Source organism: Aulonocara stuartgranti (assembly GCF_965226115.1).
Source record: "Aulonocara stuartgranti genome assembly, chromosome: 17".
NCBI lineage: Eukaryota > Metazoa > Chordata > Actinopteri > Cichliformes > Cichlidae > Aulonocara > Aulonocara stuartgranti.
In genome coordinates, this window is record NC_138953.1 from 129,727 (window position 1) to 147,685 (window position 17,959).

General features: G+C 42.7%; 1 protein-coding gene and 1 long non-coding RNA gene across 2 annotated transcripts in view; one reads left to right on the plus strand and one right to left on the minus strand.

Annotated features, from left to right (window-relative positions):
* The window catches only part of LOC309692637, a 137,124-nt gene extending 120,116 nt beyond the window's left edge, over window positions 1-17,008 (minus strand). Inside the window, exon 1 of the long non-coding RNA XR_014272382.1 lies at window positions 16,516-17,008. This is a non-coding gene — a long non-coding RNA (uncharacterized lncRNA). The remainder of the gene's footprint in view (window positions 1-16,515) is intronic.
* phax (phosphorylated adaptor for RNA export) lies at window positions 94-2,041 on the plus strand. The gene has a single exon (XM_082511282.1). The coding sequence runs from the start codon at window positions 448-450 to the stop codon at window positions 1,675-1,677; it is 1,230 nt and encodes a 409-aa protein (XP_082367408.1). The 5' UTR covers window positions 94-447; the 3' UTR covers window positions 1,678-2,041.
* Window positions 17,009-17,959: the final 951 nt, after the last annotated feature.

Genomic DNA, 17,959 nt, shown 5'->3' on the forward strand with positions numbered 1-17,959 from the left:
TATATATTTACATTTAGGATACTTCTCAACCATATTTGACGTGGTTCGTTTATAACGAACGTTCTAACGTTTAATCGCTTTTGTTTATTTTGAAAGGGTGTCAGAATTTGAAGGCGGAAGTGTCGGTTTAGCCTAGCGCGGATTTTTTTTCTGTGAGTTTCAAGTTGGTCTGTCAGCTTCTTCCTAGCAGTTCAGTGTGTGACTGAAATAGTAGAGCAAGGCTGAAGTCCAGCTGTATACAGAGCAGAAGGCCTGCTGCTGTAGCCTGCACTGGAGGTATTTCCTCTGTAACCCGGACTTAATTAATTCTCTGTTGGGTTCAACGGTGTCGTTAGCCGCTAACGGTGCAGCGTTAGCTGTTCACGCTAATTAGTGGCCTCAACTTTAGCCGATGTAATAAAACAGGAGTGTACGGCCATTAGCTTCGGTGTGGCTTTCAGACAAGAAATGGCGGGAGGCAGAGATCTCATGGACGGTGACCTGGAAGATGGAGAGATCTCTGGGTCCAGCTCGGATACTGAGATGGGACCAGCCACAGCAGCACAAGAAGCTCGACCCCAGGTTCCCCCGGCTTTCTGCGGCCAGTCTTTCCAGAACAGAGCCTATGCTCAGACACTTCCAGCCGCAGCTTATCGCAGCACAGGTAGGACGGCAGAGTCTAGTGACAGTGACCCGGAGTCCTCTGACGAGGAGGCGGCTGTTTGGCGCCGGAAACGCCAGAAAGTGTCCAGTGCTCCACAGCCGCCTGCATGCAGCGCCCGGCTAGGGCCGACCCCTGTGCCCGCCCAGGGGACGACGGGTGGCCGCAAGGTGAATAACATTTGGGGCTCTGTAGTACAAGAGCAGTGCCAGGACGCTATCACTGCAGAACTTGGCATATTTGGCATGGATGGTGTTGGCATGTCCACCAGGAATGTGGAGACTTATAATTTCGTCCTAGCTCGGAAGATAATGGAGAAGGAGAGGGAGATGGAGGCACAGTCAAAGGAAGGAGGAGAAGTGAGCATGCTGGATGCTGAGCTGGAGGAGTACATGAAGGGTAGGGGGTCAGAGGAGAACACAGGAGGTGATGCAAAGAGAAAGAGACCTGCAAAGGAGCGGCTGGGCCCCAGAGCAGAGATGGACATCAAGGGCCGCTATGAGATCACAGAAGGTGACCCAGATGATAAGGTGATAGAGGAGATTGCGTTCAGGCTGCAGGAGCCCAAAAAGGAGCTGATCACTCGAGTTGTCAAAGTAGTTGGCAAGAAAAAAGCCATAGAACTTCTCGGAGAGACTGCCACCCTGGAGGAGAGTGGCGGTGTGTACACCATGGACGGCAGCAGGCGTCGGACACCGGGTGGGGTGTATCTCAACCTGCTGAAGAACACCCCCAGTATCACCAAGGCCCAGATCAAGCAGATATTCTTTGAGGAACAGGTGAAGGAGTACAAGAGCAAGAAGGCTGCCCAGAAGAGGAGGCGACATTTGGTGGCCAAAAAGATGAAGCAGGCCATCGGCACCCTAAACCTGCAGGAGCATGATGACGTCTCCAGAGAGACTTTTGCCAGTGATACCAACGAGGCTTTGGAGTCTCTGGAGGAAGCTGCAGAAGACGAGGAGGCTCAAGAGGAAGCTGCTGTGGGCACTGAGGAGACAGCAGTGGTCTACAACGCTGCAGACCTGGAGGTGTTTTGAAAATAGCCTGCTGTCTGAACAACGATGTTAATGAAACACTGAAAGCACTGAATATGTGATTGATTCAAAATCCACACTGGTGTCCTTTTTTGTTTTTTTGTTTGAAACCTTAGCAATAAAAGCAGCGCTTCTGTTAACAAATAGTTACAGCATGAACATGTTGATTGGAGCTTTTGCCGTTCAAATGTTGTTTTGCCTTTTAAAACCAGTCCTTCTCAACAAAATGATGTTGTGAGAGTCAAATTCATAACCATTTGTTGCTGTAAGTGTCATTATACAAACAGGTCTTGAGTTATTACTTTCATGGATGCACCTCGGTCTGGAAAATAATAAAAGTGGTGACTCAGGTAAAAGAATTAAAAAACTGTAGGGTTCTTTTTTTGTGCACTCACTTCCAAACACAAAATAACATAAATGTTATATAAGGTGAGTTTTAGTATCATCAGATCAGGATTCCTGTACTGACATTCATACCAAGTGGGGCTTCTCAAAGAAAACAAAGGCATTGAATGGCTGATGTAAAAGTGCTGAAGTGTCCACTAGATGGCAGCCATGTTCCAACTTCTGCAAGAGTGGAGAGCCCTTTTAGTCCAAGGCTGTATAGAAAGAACCCTTAACCGTTCCGTACAGCATATATAAAAACGTATAATATAAAAGAATAACTCAAGAATTAAACTGAAAAATGCAAAACTGCATGCATATGAAGTGCTGCCTGCTATAGTAAAGGTTAAACTACCAGGTCACAGGTGTCCTGTTTAATTTGTATAACTCTGGTACAAATGTACACAGTCTGCCTGGCTCAGGCGTGTCAAACATATGGCCTGAGGGCGAGAATCAGGCACACGTGATTATGAAAATGTAAAGGAGAAATTCTGTTTTTACAATGAAAAATAAATATATTCATCCATTGAGCACCACAAATGATAAACGTCCACCACGTTAGACCTTTCACATTTGTCATTCTTTATGCAGGTGGTTAGGACAGAGTGTACTCGTAAATGACATCCTCATCTCCAACTTAAACATCTCTGCACTGATGAAAATGTCAGTTCCTGCTTTTGTTTGGGGTTTTTTTTTGCGACACCACTACTCAACGAGTGGTGTCTTAAACAGGAATCCTAAATGTCAGCTGAAGAATGATGATTTCTACAAGAAAATCCTGAAAAACCATCGGCTCACGCCCTGAAGCTGAAGCACATTTAGGTCATGCATCAGTACAATGATCACACGTCAGCAATTAGTTTTTCACATAAGACCAGGTGGGTTTGGATAGCATTTTTTTCTTTAATACATGAATACACCATTTACAAACTGCACTTTATATTTACTCAGGTTATCTTTGTCTAGTATTAAAATTAGTTTGACAGTTATGCAAAAACCAAACACGTTTGATTCAGAGGAATCAAATATATGTTTGTTTTTTTAGAATTTGTGAAACCTGTGCTGTGCTTTCAACATCTGCAAAGGCCCAAAACCTGAAATCTGAAGACACAAATCTTCGTTGAGGTTCACTAACATTTTGTTTTACAAAGTCTCGCTTCTAAGTGTGAATGGTTGTCTGTCTCTGTGTGTTAGCCCAGGGTGTACCCCGCCTCCTGCCCTAAGACAGCTGGGATAGGCTCCAGCCCCCCTATATATATGTACAAAAAAAACAAGCTCAAGCTCCCAGGCCTCTGGTAGAGGACCCGAGCTTGAGGGTCCTGCAGTATCTTAGCTGTTCCCAGGACTGCGCTCTTCTGGACAGAGATCTGCGATGTTGTTCCCGGGATCTGCTGGAGCCACTCGCCTAGCTTGGGAGTCACCGCACCTAGTGCTCCGATTACCACGGGGACCACCGTTACCTTCACCCTCCACATCCTCTCGAGCTCTTCTCTGAGCCCTTGGTATTTCTCCAGCTTCTCGTGTTCCTTCTTCCTGATATTGCTGTCATTCGGAACCGCTACATCGATCACTACGGCCGTCTTCTTCTGTTTGTCTACCACCACTATGTCCGGTTGGTTAGCCACCACCATTTTGTCCGTCTGTATCTGGAAGTCCCACAGGATCTTAGCTCGGTCATTCTCCACCACCCTTGGGGGCATCTCCCATTTTGACCTCAGGACTTCCAGGTTATACTCGGCACAGATGTTCCTGTACACTATGCCGGCCACTCTGTTATGGCGTTCCATGTATGCCTTGCCTGCTAGCATCTTGCACCCTGCTGTTATGTGCTGGATTGTCTCTGGGGCATCTTTACACAGTCTGCACCTGGGGTCTTGCCTGGTGTGATAGACCCCGGCCTCTATGGATCTTGTGCTCAGAGCTTGTTCTTGTGCTGCCATATATATACATATATATATATACATATATATAGGGTTTTGGAGTTGACGTCACGCCGCAGTGCACTGTGGGATCGCGGCGCCACGTCAGTAGGCCAGGAAGCAGAACAAGCGCACAGTGTTGGAGTGTTGGAATCGGGACTGCCAGAACCATGCTCAAAATCAGCGCAAAAGACTGGGGCTGTAAGGGGCTGTATCGCGACCGATTGTGTCCAGACGCCAAGAGACGGTACTTTGAAAAAATTGCGTGCATCCGTAATGTGGACCCGTATGAAATAAGGAAGTGTAGTGGAAACCCAGACGACCACTGTGACCGCGTTGTGTGGACACAGAGAGACCTTGCTGTGATATGCATCTTCCCTGATGTGGATTTCTGGGAACCGCGCTTAAAGCAAGCACAAGACTTCTTTCGTAAAGTGTGCCTTCCTGAACTTGTTGGGAAATACTTCTCCAAACAACGTGCTGCTCTAAATAACCTGTAATGTTTCATTTTGTGGTTCAAGATTAATGCCAGCTGTGTGTTACCATGTAAATAGTTTGCATTTCATTTTTATGTGATTGCTAAGTACATGTGAACAGATCAAGAATAAAACAAACAAACAAATATACTATTCTTTTTTGTTTTATTAAAACAACTTCACACAAAGTACAACTATTTACAATGTACTGTACATCCAAAAAAACAGCTTTAAGAATACTCAACAGGAGCAAGTGTCATTTGGCCCTGGTTTGACAACAACACTGGGGCACATATTCACCAAAACACAGCAAACCTTAACGATCTTATCAAGAAGTGTTGTCTTCAGCCTCACATGATAAGAGTAATCGGATTGGCATTGTAGTGTGTAACATTTTGAACTTGTTGCGCTAACTACCTATTACTCGCTCAACATGAATTCTCAGGTGGGCAATTGCTCTTGTTTGTTCAACGTCCCTTGCATCAAGTGTCAGTAGCCTTTTGTGAAAGCTGGAATCTTGACCTCCGCACACATCATTCCTACAGCATTTCTGATGTCAAAGCCTCTGTCAGCCAATACTACGTCCCCTGGTAACAGCTTTTGAAGAATGCCACATCTCTCTGTGATGTGTTTATCTGATGCACGACCCCCCATCCCCTGGAAATGAAAGAAATAGCTCCATGGGGTGTAATCCCGATGAGGTATTTATGGTGTGTGTACCCTTGTAATGAGAGTATGTTTGTGCACGTGCCTTTAAATTAGATGGTCTTTCTGTTCGAATCTCAAAACAGTCAACAATGATGGCTACTCGTTTTCCAAAAGTTTCAGTAAACTGTGGAGGCATTGTCGCCTGCAGACAGTGCCTCTCAGGCCAGTGCACCAGTGCTCCTAAGCGGGCATACAAAACATCAATGGTATCGGTGAAGACAAAAGACAGTGTTTTGTGGGACACATCGAATGGATGACAAAGATGCTGGACTGGAAGATCAAGTCTCAGACGCATTAGTGTGAGTAAGAGCATTTGGAAACCTGTCAGTTTCTTCGATATTGGCAGGAAATCTTTGACAGTGTTGAAGAGGGACATTAAGACAGCACAACAATGTAGTCCAGTGTAATATCTTACTTTTTCAGTATCATCCTTTAAGAAACTTTCATTCAGCTCTGTCTTTTGCAACTGTGATTGAAGCAGTCTGTTCTCCTCTAGCAGCCGGTTTATTTCTGCTCTGCCCTGTTCATTGCACACACAATCCTTCGTATATATATATATATATATATATATATATATATATATATATATATATATATATATATATATATATATATCTGCCAAAGGTGCTACTGATGGGTCAAAGATCAGAGTACACTTTGGCCTATAAATTGATTCCATGGTTTCTATTTTAATGCCAACTGCTTATTTGTACTATGCTTTCATTTCAGAGTGCAATTAAAATAACAAATTTCCCACGTGTGGGACTAATAAAGGTTATCTTATCTTATCTTATCTTAATTAGACATTAAAATGCACCATTTTCAATTTGAAAAAAGTGGAAAAATTGAGGATTTCTAAAAGTTTTGAGTAGTGTAGCTTTTCAGTGAGAACTTCCTTTTTCATGACTGTAGCTGCTGAGTGAGGAGTCTTGCTTTCTTAACACTTGTGCTTAAATGTTAGTACTCATTCATTCAAAGTCATGATCAATCTTAGTCTTTCCTGTTTATCTTTCCTGTTTTTTCAAAGCAATTCCCAGATTCTTTGGAGGATTTTCCAGCTAATTAAATTTTTGACAGCACACGGGATTTTCATTGGAATGAAAAAATAGGTGGCTGAAAGCAAAAATGTGAAAAACCAAAACAATAAGATAAAAGAGTCTAAAAGGTTCCATAGTACTGTGTATATGTGTACAGAATATATGCTTAATAAAGCAGGTGTTTCACCTACAGAAGGAGCAGTAAACTAGCGTACAGTTCCAATATTTGCCTAACAAATCCGAGTTCTTACTTGACATAAACATGCCTGAGGAAACAAATGGCCCCCGCTAAAGCAGCTGCATCTAAATCAAAGTAAAAGTATACAGTCTCCCCACACAGCTCTGGGCAAGAATGAAAGCCTTTAATGGTGGTGGTGGATTTGTCAGCTGAAGCTCTTGGAAATGATCATTATCTCTGCTTGTGGCTGCCACATTAAAGGCCCAGTGTGTTGGCAGAAACATGTTTGATAATCCCACCACTTATGGCTGTTTTCATATTTGCTGGCAGATATATCTCCTCTGATAAGCTGTCACTGCGAACATCACGATTCCATGTGGCAATTAGGCAAGCAGATAAGGGTTCACAGAAGGTGCAGAGATCAGTTTCCTGCCATTGACTTTTACTGCCACTTCTTCTGCTCGCAGGCAGGCCGGAGCATGTGAATGCATCGTTTGGTTTAATGGGTAAAGCTGATCAAAGCATGATTTTCAAAGCCTTACTCATATGGAATTGTTACATGCAGTCTCTGGTCTCGGGACCTCTGTATCTGTCACCTGGCAACAAACTTGTTGCCTGGATACAACACGCTGTTTCCACTGGATTAAACAGGACGGGGATTGAAAGACCTGTATCTCACGACAGGCTGGGGTGGAAGTGCTGTGTGATGTTAGCACTGTCACTCCAGCAAATGAAATGTTGAGTGCTGCATATTAGCATGTCTTTGAGATCCACCCACAATCATCCAGCTGTGCTATGAATGAATGGCTCCCTGCCTGCTATGCAAAGACTTTCTTTAATCACTTGACCAGAAGTAAAATGCAGTCTGTGTTTATCAGAGCTAATTTTGGACACGCTGATGGAGAGGCAGAAATGCCACAACCACAATTACACCATGGATCTGCCATCATCCGTCCCATTCCTCTGTTGGACATTCTCAGTCTAACAGACAGTGGCTACAATTTTCACCTTCACTCTTTAACAGTTGCTCAGGGGTATATCAGGTGCCCGTTCAGTGGATTCGAACCCCCAACCTTCCGATCATGGGCCGACCACGCTACCTACTGAGCTATCCAAACCTTTAATTAACGACAGTAAATTAGATAACGTGATCAGAGTGGCTCAACACTTTGGCTGAAGCAAAGGTGAAGAGACAATGGATCACATTCCTACATGTGTATATCAGCTTTGAGGATGGCTTCTCTCCAAATATGATTCTGTTTTCCTCTTTGATTACTGAGAAATATTCTGCACATGGTTTATTACTAGTTTATTTTCTATTCATACCTCATGCGGGGTTCACAGTAACTGGCAACGATTTTCAGATTTTCTATTCTCACGTGCTTTCTAGCAACTTGCAACTTGGGGTTATATGTTGCCTGGAGCAGCTGGGGACTGGACCACCAACCTTCTGACGAGCAGATGAGCTGTTCTACAGAAGCTTAACCTGCCATGCACCTCCTTATTAAAAACCTCATCCAGTGCCACATCAGGGGCCCTGACGTGAAACCCAAACCTCGTCCATCCAAGACTTTGCTCAACCTACATGAAACCTGCCTCCCTCTAAATGTGAATTTTATTTTGAAAATCCAGTCTGTAATCTTAACTATGATCCATCTGTATGTCCACCTGTCTGTCTGCAGTTAAACTCCTACACAGAGCTGTATTTATAGGGAGGCATGTTAGTATCAGAGAGTCCTGACTGTACAGGACAAGGTGGATTTGTCACCAAAATTACATTTCCGTGTTTTTATCTGAAGTGCTGTAAAATTAGTGTTGATGTATCAAACCAATGAAAGTATAAGTTTGAAAAGCATCATTTAGTTCAGTTCAGTTTTATTTATATAGTGCCAAATTGCAGCAACAGTTTTCTCAAAGCACTTTATATTTTACAATAATACAGAAAACAACAACAACAATCCAATGATCCACCTGAGCAAGCTCTTGGAAACGGGGCGATATCTGTCAGCTCATAGCAAGAGGGTTTCTGACTTTTCTGTGTGAAATTTGAAATTTCTTCCTGGTCTCCTTTGGGTTCTCTGATTTCCTCTCACAGTAACCTAACACGCACATTAGGTTACGTGGTGATCCCAAACTGGCCACAGATACCAGGCATACAACCACTTCAGGCACCGTATGAATGTAGTTGTGGCCTGTAGTCTAAAGCAGCGGTCCCCAACCTTTTTTGCACCATGGACCGGTTTATGCCCGACAATATTTTCACGGACCGGCCTTTAAGGTGTCGCGGATAAATACAACAAAATAAAACTAGTACCGGTACCGAAAAAAAGAAGATTTATTCATAACACACTGAAAAGACCCAGGAAAACCGAGTTAACGATAAAAACGATAACAAAATAACGCTGAAAACCGATAAAAACCCTGAAAACTATACATTTCACACCTGAGCCTCAACTCTCGCGGCCGGTACCAAACGACTCACGGACCGGTCCGAGGCCCGGGGGTTGGGGACCGCTGCTCTAAAGCATGTTCAGTCAATAGTGAGATTGGAAAAGCTGCCGGTTCATTCCACCACACATTTGACATCATAACTTTACAAAATACATTCAAAATAATAGAAGAAGACAATTGGAAACATTTCCTGATGCTGTTTGAGTAAATGACACGAACTAATCTGGATCCAGTCTCATCCATGTGGATCCACTGACTCAGCTGATGGGTAGTGTGGAGTGAAGTCTTGGTCAGCCTGCAGTGTCAGACACTTAGTAGTCAGGTTTCAGTGGTCAGCTGACTGCAGACTCCATATACCATCACAGTTTAGCGGTTAGTTTAGAACAGAGAGACTATTGGACTCATCAGCTCTCATGCTGCGATACCTTTAGAGTATACAACCAGTGTTGGGGAGTAACGGAATACATGTACCGCCGTTACGTATTTAAAATACAAAATATGAGTAACTGTATTCCGTTACAGTTACCGTTTAAAAAGGTGGTATTCAGAATACAGTTACTTTGTTGAAATAAATGGATTACACTGCGGTACTTTCCTGTTTCATATTGTCGCGGGTCAGGACTGTTTGGGTTTGTTTGACAGCTACGTTCTGTTGTTCCAGGCGGCAGCATTACGGTTGCCATGGTTACAGGGCGACGCTCTCTCTCTCTCTCTGCGACTGCGTGTTTCCTGGGTGAGAGAGCGCCATTTCGTTGTTGTTGTTGTTGTGCTAAGCTAACAGGCAGAATGCTACAAGCATAGCTCTAAAGAATGCAGCATCATGGGTAGTGTAGTCCGTGTTGCAGGGAGAATGGACTGCCATACACGTTATGGGTCTGTGAGCGCGAGGAGGGAGAAAAAGGGGAGTGGAAAGGTACGAGTTGTCATCGAGGAAAAACGGGAGCTGGAAGCATGTAAATATAATAATAACCACTGCAGCCAAGAAGAGTGCCTGACGAGCCCAGCTGTAAGTAAGCTGTTAGGACTCGACTGTACACCGTGTTCGTGTTTTCCTCTGAAAACAATAAGTTCCGTTGGAGCAGCCTTTCAACGCCTCTCTCTGTCTCTCGCAAGAAAAGTTGACCCACACAACAAAGTAAAGCTATTTTTCGGCTACGAGCCGACAGGGACCCCGCCGTATTAGTCAGAGGTCCCTTTACTACAGTTCGGAGTCGCGGACCTTCAGTAATAGTAATAAATCACACAGCAATAGTACATTCACGTTGTTGTAAAAAGCATGATAATATATTAAGTAATCCAAAGTATTCAGAATACGTTACTGTCATTGAGTAACGTAACGGAATACGTTACAGAATACATTTTGGGGCATGTAATCTGTATTCTGTAATGGAATACATTTTAAAAGTAACCTTCCCAACACTGTATACAACCAATCATGTGCATACAGAAATATTCAATATGATCTTTGCAGTGTTATCCTTTTATCTCTGCAAACATCTCTGTGAAAAAGCAGATGCTTCACACTCGCGCTCCTTATTTCTCAATAATCTTTAGTTATTGTCACAAGCATTTTTAAGTGTATTTAAGCATTTTTGGGGGGTCATAAGTGAATTTGACCAGTTTTGTAGGTTGATTGAGCTGGCCACAGTGAGTGAGTGTCTGTTTTTGGATCAGCAGTAACCAGCAAAAAACTAAAGAGGATCACTTTTCATATAATTTTAATAATAATAATAATGCTGCCTGAGAACACATTTTTGAGCGAGTACAAAGCCGCTTTGTGTGGATATAACTCCAGTGTCACTGATGCAGAGGTGTGGACTCGAGTCACATGACTTGGACTCGAGTCAGACTCGAGTCATTAATTTTATGACTTTAGACTTGACTTGAAAAAATGTTCTAAGACTTGTGACTTGACTTGGACTTTTACACCAATGACTTGGGACTTGAATTGGACTTGAACCGGTTTACTTGAAAAGACTTGATATTTTACCCCAAATATAAAATTTAACATACATATTATATAGAGATTGAAAATGTGACGTCATTCACGGGTAGAACCGCAAAGGATTCTGGGAACTCATGGCAAGCGGTACTAGCGCACGCAGGCTTTCAATTGAAATCAGTTATACAGCGATAAAAAGAAACACAAAAATGTCAAGAAGCCGTTGTATTATTAACTGCAATAGCCGGTCGCATGACAGCCACGGGAAGCCGACAGGTAAAGAGATCGGTTGTTATCGGATTACGTCGTTGAAGAGAAATTGTTCGAGCCATGTTTCCGAAGTAACAAAGAGGCGACTGGATTGCAGCCATTCAAAGAGCAAATATAACGTCCCAGAACACTCCAGCTCACAGGTTAGTCTGCTCCAAGCATTTACACGAAGGTCAGTCTGCTGTTGTAGTTAATACGTCATTTTCATAACATAATTGGTGATATAGGTTACAAGCAAGTCTGGTGCTGAACAGAAATTGTCGCGCTATGCTCCTTTATTTATTGTGCATAAATAGTGAATTGTCCTGACACAATATTGTGTTTCGCTTCTGTTATTATGGTACATTGACAAAAACATATACTTTTATTCACAGGATAAAACAGGTTTTTTGTATCACTAATTGCCCAGTACGATTACAACATACAATATTATTGTCACTGCTACATTTCTGTGATGCTACCAGAAATTATTTCCACTGCTAATTAATTACCGCTGAGCTCAAAGGTCCTATTAATAAACGGTTAACGAATCTGTATTTATGAAGACGATTTGTGAGACTGGTAAACTTATGATGTGTACGATGGTCTTTACTTTCTACACGGTGCATTTCAAGGTCCTCCACCCATCCGTCGGTAAACTGTACCTGGGCTTGTTGCAGTGACCTGAAGTTACTAAACTTCATGAGTGTGTGCACTCACTCCAAGAACCGTATGATTATAAATATGCATATAAATATGCTACGATGAGATAGCTGACTTCATCTAACTAGCAAATGTTGTCCAGGCTACGTTGGTGATACAGTTTTTTTTAATGTGTATGATATTTTTGTCATGCGATTTTAAAGCCGGTCCTACAACCGCATCCAAGAATAACATGCAGCGTATCTCAGAACTGTCGGTGAAAATTATTCTTGGAGCTAGGTTTAATTGAGCTGCATTTTAAAGAGGTGCAATTTCACAATTTGTGTATATTTTCTAAGTTCACTATTTTGTCATGTGTTGAGAAAAACACAGATTTTAAAATTACATGGTCTAATATTTACATTTAGCATAACTGCAACATGCTTTTTTTCGTTTTTTTTTTTTAAAGACTCGAAAGGACTTGAAATTCAAAGTTTCAGACTTGTGACTTGACTCGGACTTTTACACCAGTGACTTGAGACTCGACTCTGACTTGTCTGACATTACTTGAGACTTGACTTGAGACTTGAGGATAAAGACTTGAGACTTACTTGAGACTTGCAAAACAATGACTTGGTCCCACCTCTGCACTGATGTCCTTTCATGCAGCCATTGATCAGCTGTTACTGGCATCTTCTGATGCATTTCCTTTCAGTGATGTTCCTCAGGGGTGACGTGGGAGGCCTCTTTTAAGCAGCCAACTATATCAGTGCTATTTATGACTGTCTCATTACAAAGCTTCAAACATGTGCGACATAACTGCGATCAAAGGCTTGACTTGAATACTCAGACATACAGTGGGTCAACACTTCTGCTGTGTCATGGGAAGACCTAAATTACAATTACACAAGACAAAAATATCTCTCTTGATTTGTGTAAGAAAGGAAATCTGAGTTGGTGGTTTTGGGCGGGTGTCGCTCAGTTGGAAGAACACAGCCGACACAGCCGAGGTCAGCAGTTTGATTACAGCTGCAGCTTCGTATTCAGATATGAGTGGAGGTATATTAGTGGGCACTGAGTGTGAATGGGTCTGATGTGTGAGTGAAATTCCCACAGTTAACTAAAGATCAGTGGCTATTATGGAACTGTACCTCACACACAAGCAGTCCCGTGTGAGAGACCAGGCACATGGACTGTAGCACAGGACAGTCACTTAGAGATAGGGTGAGAAGTTTGGCCATCCGGGAGGGGCTCAGAGTAGAGCAGCTGCTGCTCCACATGGAAAGGAGCCAGCTGAGGTGGTTCGGGCATCTGACAAGGATGCCCCCTGGGCGCCTCCTGGGTGAGGTGTTCCAGGCATGTCCCACCGGGAGGAGGCCCTGGGGCAGACCCAGGACACGCTGGAGAGATTATATCTCTCGGCTGGCCTGGGAACGCCTTGGTGTTCCCCGGATAAGCTGGAGGAGGTGGCTGGGGAGAGGGAGGTCTGGGCCTCTTTGCTTAGGCTGCTGCCCCCGCGACCCGGCCCCGGACAAAGCGGATGAAGATGGATGGATGGATGGATGGATGGATGGATGGATTTGATTCTGATTCACAAGGTCCTGAATCGATTTGATCCACAATTCGATTTGATTCAATTCGATTCGATTCGATTCGAATCTGGGAAATTTTGCCTCAAACAGTCAGAAATATTATAATTCAGATCATGCATCAGTACATTTCCATATTTTTGTATCTATAGAAACAAAGCTGACACTTGTGGTGAGACTTTATCAAAGGTGTGAGCATCACAGCAGATGCCTTTGTGTCAAAGTAGCTGAAGATAAAACAGAAAAACATGAAGGTGATTTTCCTGGCCTGGATTTTATAAAAAGATTCTGCATTAGATCAAAAAAGAAAGAAAACCATGAATCAACACATGAACATTACCTGATGCTGCTGAAGTGAAGCAGAGCAAAGTTACAGAGGTTTGATTAGAGACACAGCTGAGAGTTTTGCAATTATGCATAATTTAAAAAGTTTACATTTGATCAGTAGCCTATTGAACAGCAGAAATTAGGGTTTGTTGGAAGTAAGTAAAAGGAAAAAAACAGCGGCCGACAGCCTGTAAACAACGGCAGACTTGTGTAACAAGCAAGTTAATAATGCAGAAAACAGATTTTTAGACGGGAAACTGTTCTTGAAGTACACTGAGTGTCATGATTCGGCTGTGTGCAGGCTGGATGAGGACCCAATCGCAAACTCACGGAGGCAGGAATTAACTCAAAATTCACAGCTTTATTGTTGGAGAGCAAAACCATACAAACTAAACTGGGAAACTATAACGTAATAGACGGAGAAACACACGGCCATGAATGAGGGAGAACGCGACACAGAACAGAGGGAGACGCGGACATAAATACACAGAGGGTTAACGAGGGAAGTGGGAGCACGGCTGACACAGATAATCGTAACGAGACAGGGCAGGAGTGAACGCAACATGACGCATACTGACGAGAGAGAAAGTAAAACAGGAAGTACACAGAGGTTCAGACAGGAGGAGAGAGAGCACAGACATAACGGGCTGGGGAAAACATTGAATAAAACACAAGGAGGGGAGACGAGGGCTCACAGATACACAGAGGGGCACACAGGGGGTAAAAGTCACAAGGGGAAGTCAAATAAGGAACAACTTAACAGAACAACCTAGAAACCAGGACATAAATAAAGAACAAAACACAAAACACACAAAAACTAAGAATACTGTGCCAACATGGCCCAGGATCATGACACTGAGAGAGAGAGAGAGCTGTGCATGAAGTGTAATTTTATTGTGGTGGAAGCAAAACAGAAAAGTCAGAGGGAATAGTGATGGGATTTCCAGCTCTTTTTAGAGAACCGGCTCTTCAGGTTGTTTTGTTGCTTTAATTAATTTATTATTAACAATAATTTTAAATTATGCACAAAAGGAATTACTAATGTAAAAAAGTGGTTTTATTTATATATGTTTATATATAAATATATGCGGTGGCCCCTAGAGACAAAACACGTACAAACTACAAAACACATTTCTAGCGTTAACTGAACTTCAAAACAGAGCTACTAGATCACTTAAATTACACAATTGAAAGCATATGTGTATTGTTTGTGTATTTATACACAAGCATTCATATATATTCAAATAATTTAAAAAAATGTTCATTTACCTGTTATTACCACACACCAAATCCGGTCGTTGGTACTTCCTGGCTTGTGTAGCCACGAGGTAACAAAAGCTCAACACTGCCCCCTAGCATCCTGGAGCATTTCTGTTGTGTTTTGTACGTGTTTTGTCTGTAGGAGCCACCGTAAATATACTTTTATTTATTCACTCCACATAAAATCTAATAAATAAATCATATAATACAAAAACCAACTATTCACATTTCAACTTTTAACTATTTAAATTTTCAGCTCTTTCCTTTTAAACAAATTTAAAGTGAAACAACACAAAACACTGCAAACCACAACACAATTAAATATAAACTAAAATATGAAAACAAAAAGAACATGCATGTTCTCTGTCATATGGGCCTGCATGAATAAACTTTCTGAATCCTTTATCATCCGCAACTGAAAATAGCTGTGGATGATTACTATAGAGATTGACAGACCACGTGACTTTCGCTCATTGCATGCCGTGAACTCGTGGCAAAACAATCCAAGTACCTGCATCAAATGCAAGCATTTGCAGCACCGCAAAACGTTCATTCTTCGGTTCCAATAAATTCTTGCTTTTTCTTTGCCGCCCAAAAAGTTATGTACAAAACGAAGGAGAACAATGCCGGTCCGTACAAAGACAGACTTGATGAAAGTCAAAGAAAAGATACGAGGAAAAAAAATCAAACCAGTGAAAGTGTTAGACCCTTACGAGCACACAGAGGGACAAAATACGTTAGCGTGCTGCCCAACTTTCACCAGCTCATATTTATAATTATACGGTTCTTGGAGTGAGTGCATACACTCATGAAGTTTAGTAACTTCAGGTCACTGCAACAAGCCCAGGTACAGTTTACCGACGGATGGGTGCAGGACCTTGAAATGCACCGTGTAGAAAGTAAAGACCATCGTACACATCATAAGTTTACCAGTCTCACAAATCGTCGTCATAAATACAGATTCGTTAACCGTTTATTAATAGGACCTTTGAGCTCAGCGGTAATTAATTAGCAGTGGAAATAATTTCTGGTAGCATCACAGAAATGTAGCAGTGACAATAATACTGTATGCTGTAATCGTACTGGGCAATTAGTGATACAAAAAACCTGTTTTATCCTGTGAATAAAAGTATATGTTTTTGTCAATGTACCATAATAACAGAAGCGAAACACAATATTGTGTCAGGACAATTCACTATTTATGCACAATAAACAAAGGAGCGACAATTTCTGTTCAGCGCCAGACTTGCTTGTAACCTATATCACCAATTATGTTAAGAAAAATGACGCATTAACTACAACAGCAGACTGACCTTCGTGTAAATGCTTGGAGCAGACTAACCTGTGAGCTGCAGTGTTCTGGGACGTTATATTTGGTCTTTGAATGGCTGCAATCCAGTCGCCTCTTTGTTACTTCGGAAACATGGCTCGAACAATTTCTCTTCAACAACGTAATCCGATAACAACCGATCTCTTTACCCGTCGGCTTCCCGTGGCTGTCATGCGACCGGCTATTGCAGTTAATAATACAACGGCTTCTTGACATTTTTGTGTTTCTTTTTATCGCTGTGTGACTGATTTCAATTAAAAGCCTGCGTGCGCTAGTACCTCTTGCCACGAGTTCCCAGAATTCTTTGCGGTTTTACCCCTGAGTGACGTCACATTTTCAATCTCTATACCTTTCTAATGTGACGTTGTTGTCCCTGGCTCTTTCTCTCTCTCTCCCTCCCGCTCTGTTCCTGTGCTACTGCCAGTGTAACTACCGCCCCTCCCCCCTCTGCCCAGCAAAGCACAAGACTGCGTGAGGAGTGAAGCGGGAAAAAAGTGCGAGAGAGAGGGTGAGAACCCCCCCACGGCTCCCAATAAGGAGTTGGCATCGTTCACTTCAAAGAGTCAGAACTAAGAGCCGTTTCGTTCGCAACAGACACATCACTACTATCACTAAGAGTGAGTTCATGATGATGTTTATGTGAAGCGTAGTTTGGATCTTCTTTTGCTGCTGGTTCCATTTGGAGAGAGATCAAACTAACAGCTTTAGAATCAGCAAAAAAACACAGGCGTAAACACAAAACCGCCGAAACATCAGAATCAGCGAGCTGTCGGCTTTCAGCCCCGACTGTGTCCGTGCCGTCGGTGAGAAAGGCGACATCTCACTGATCCTGATCTGTCGGCGGGTCCGAGCTTTGTGTTTACGTCTCCGTGCAGAATCCGTGTTCCTGCTCTCTTTTACTGTTTTAGCTGTTTGGTGGTTGTTGACATCAGAGGCGGAGCCAGACATTTGAAACACCCGGGGCTTAGCCCTAAAGGGTAGTATGCATGTGGGATTTATTTTTTTTTTTTTGGGGGGGGGGTAGAAATGACTGAAAGATTAATTGGCTCTGTTTTGAGTTTTGTTCAAAAAAGAATGACTTCATATAGGGAAAAATCTATATCACATGTGCAGGACACCTTAGACTAGTTTTTTAATTAAGCAGCAAGGCAGAACAAAGTCGGGGCTGCATCAAGACACGAGGACTAAACCCCAATTCAACCAGGCCCAGAACTGATCCGGAATTAACACAGGACTGCAACAGTTCAAAATCAGGACTACTGAGGACTTAACCAAGACAGAACCAGAATCAGAACTAGATGATAGTAGCACTAAAAATCATCATAGACCTGCACTACACTTATTTTTTAATTCTACCAAAGTCCACTATTTAGATTGAGAAACGTTTATATAATTATTTAGCCTTGTTGTGCAAACAAGCCTGCATAACTTACGGAGCCCCCCAGGGGACATGGGAGAAAAAAAAATTAGGGAGGGAAAAAAAAAAAGAATTAGGGAGAAAAAAAAAATTAAGACGGACTTTTGCGAGATCTCGCAAAAGTATTGCGAGCGCTCGCAAAAGTATTGCGAGATCTCGCAAAAGTATTGCGAGCGCTCGCAAAAGTATTGCCACAAAGCGTACTCTGACCTGGCCGTCTTGGTTGAATTTATAGACAACCAATTGCAGTACTCTGGGCAGCTTCACGGATACCGATGGATGTACGCTAAATGCAGGGAACATGGACTACGCGTGAGGAAAGAGGATGTGCGCTTGGTTTTGAAGGAGCTGGATCCCCGAGGCGTCGCACTGAGGC

Bases quoted from the DNA above. Each gene is read 5' to 3' on its own strand.
- phax (XM_082511282.1), top strand. From the start codon at position 448: ATGGCGGGAGGCAGAGATCTCATGGACGGTGACCTGGAAGATGGAGAG.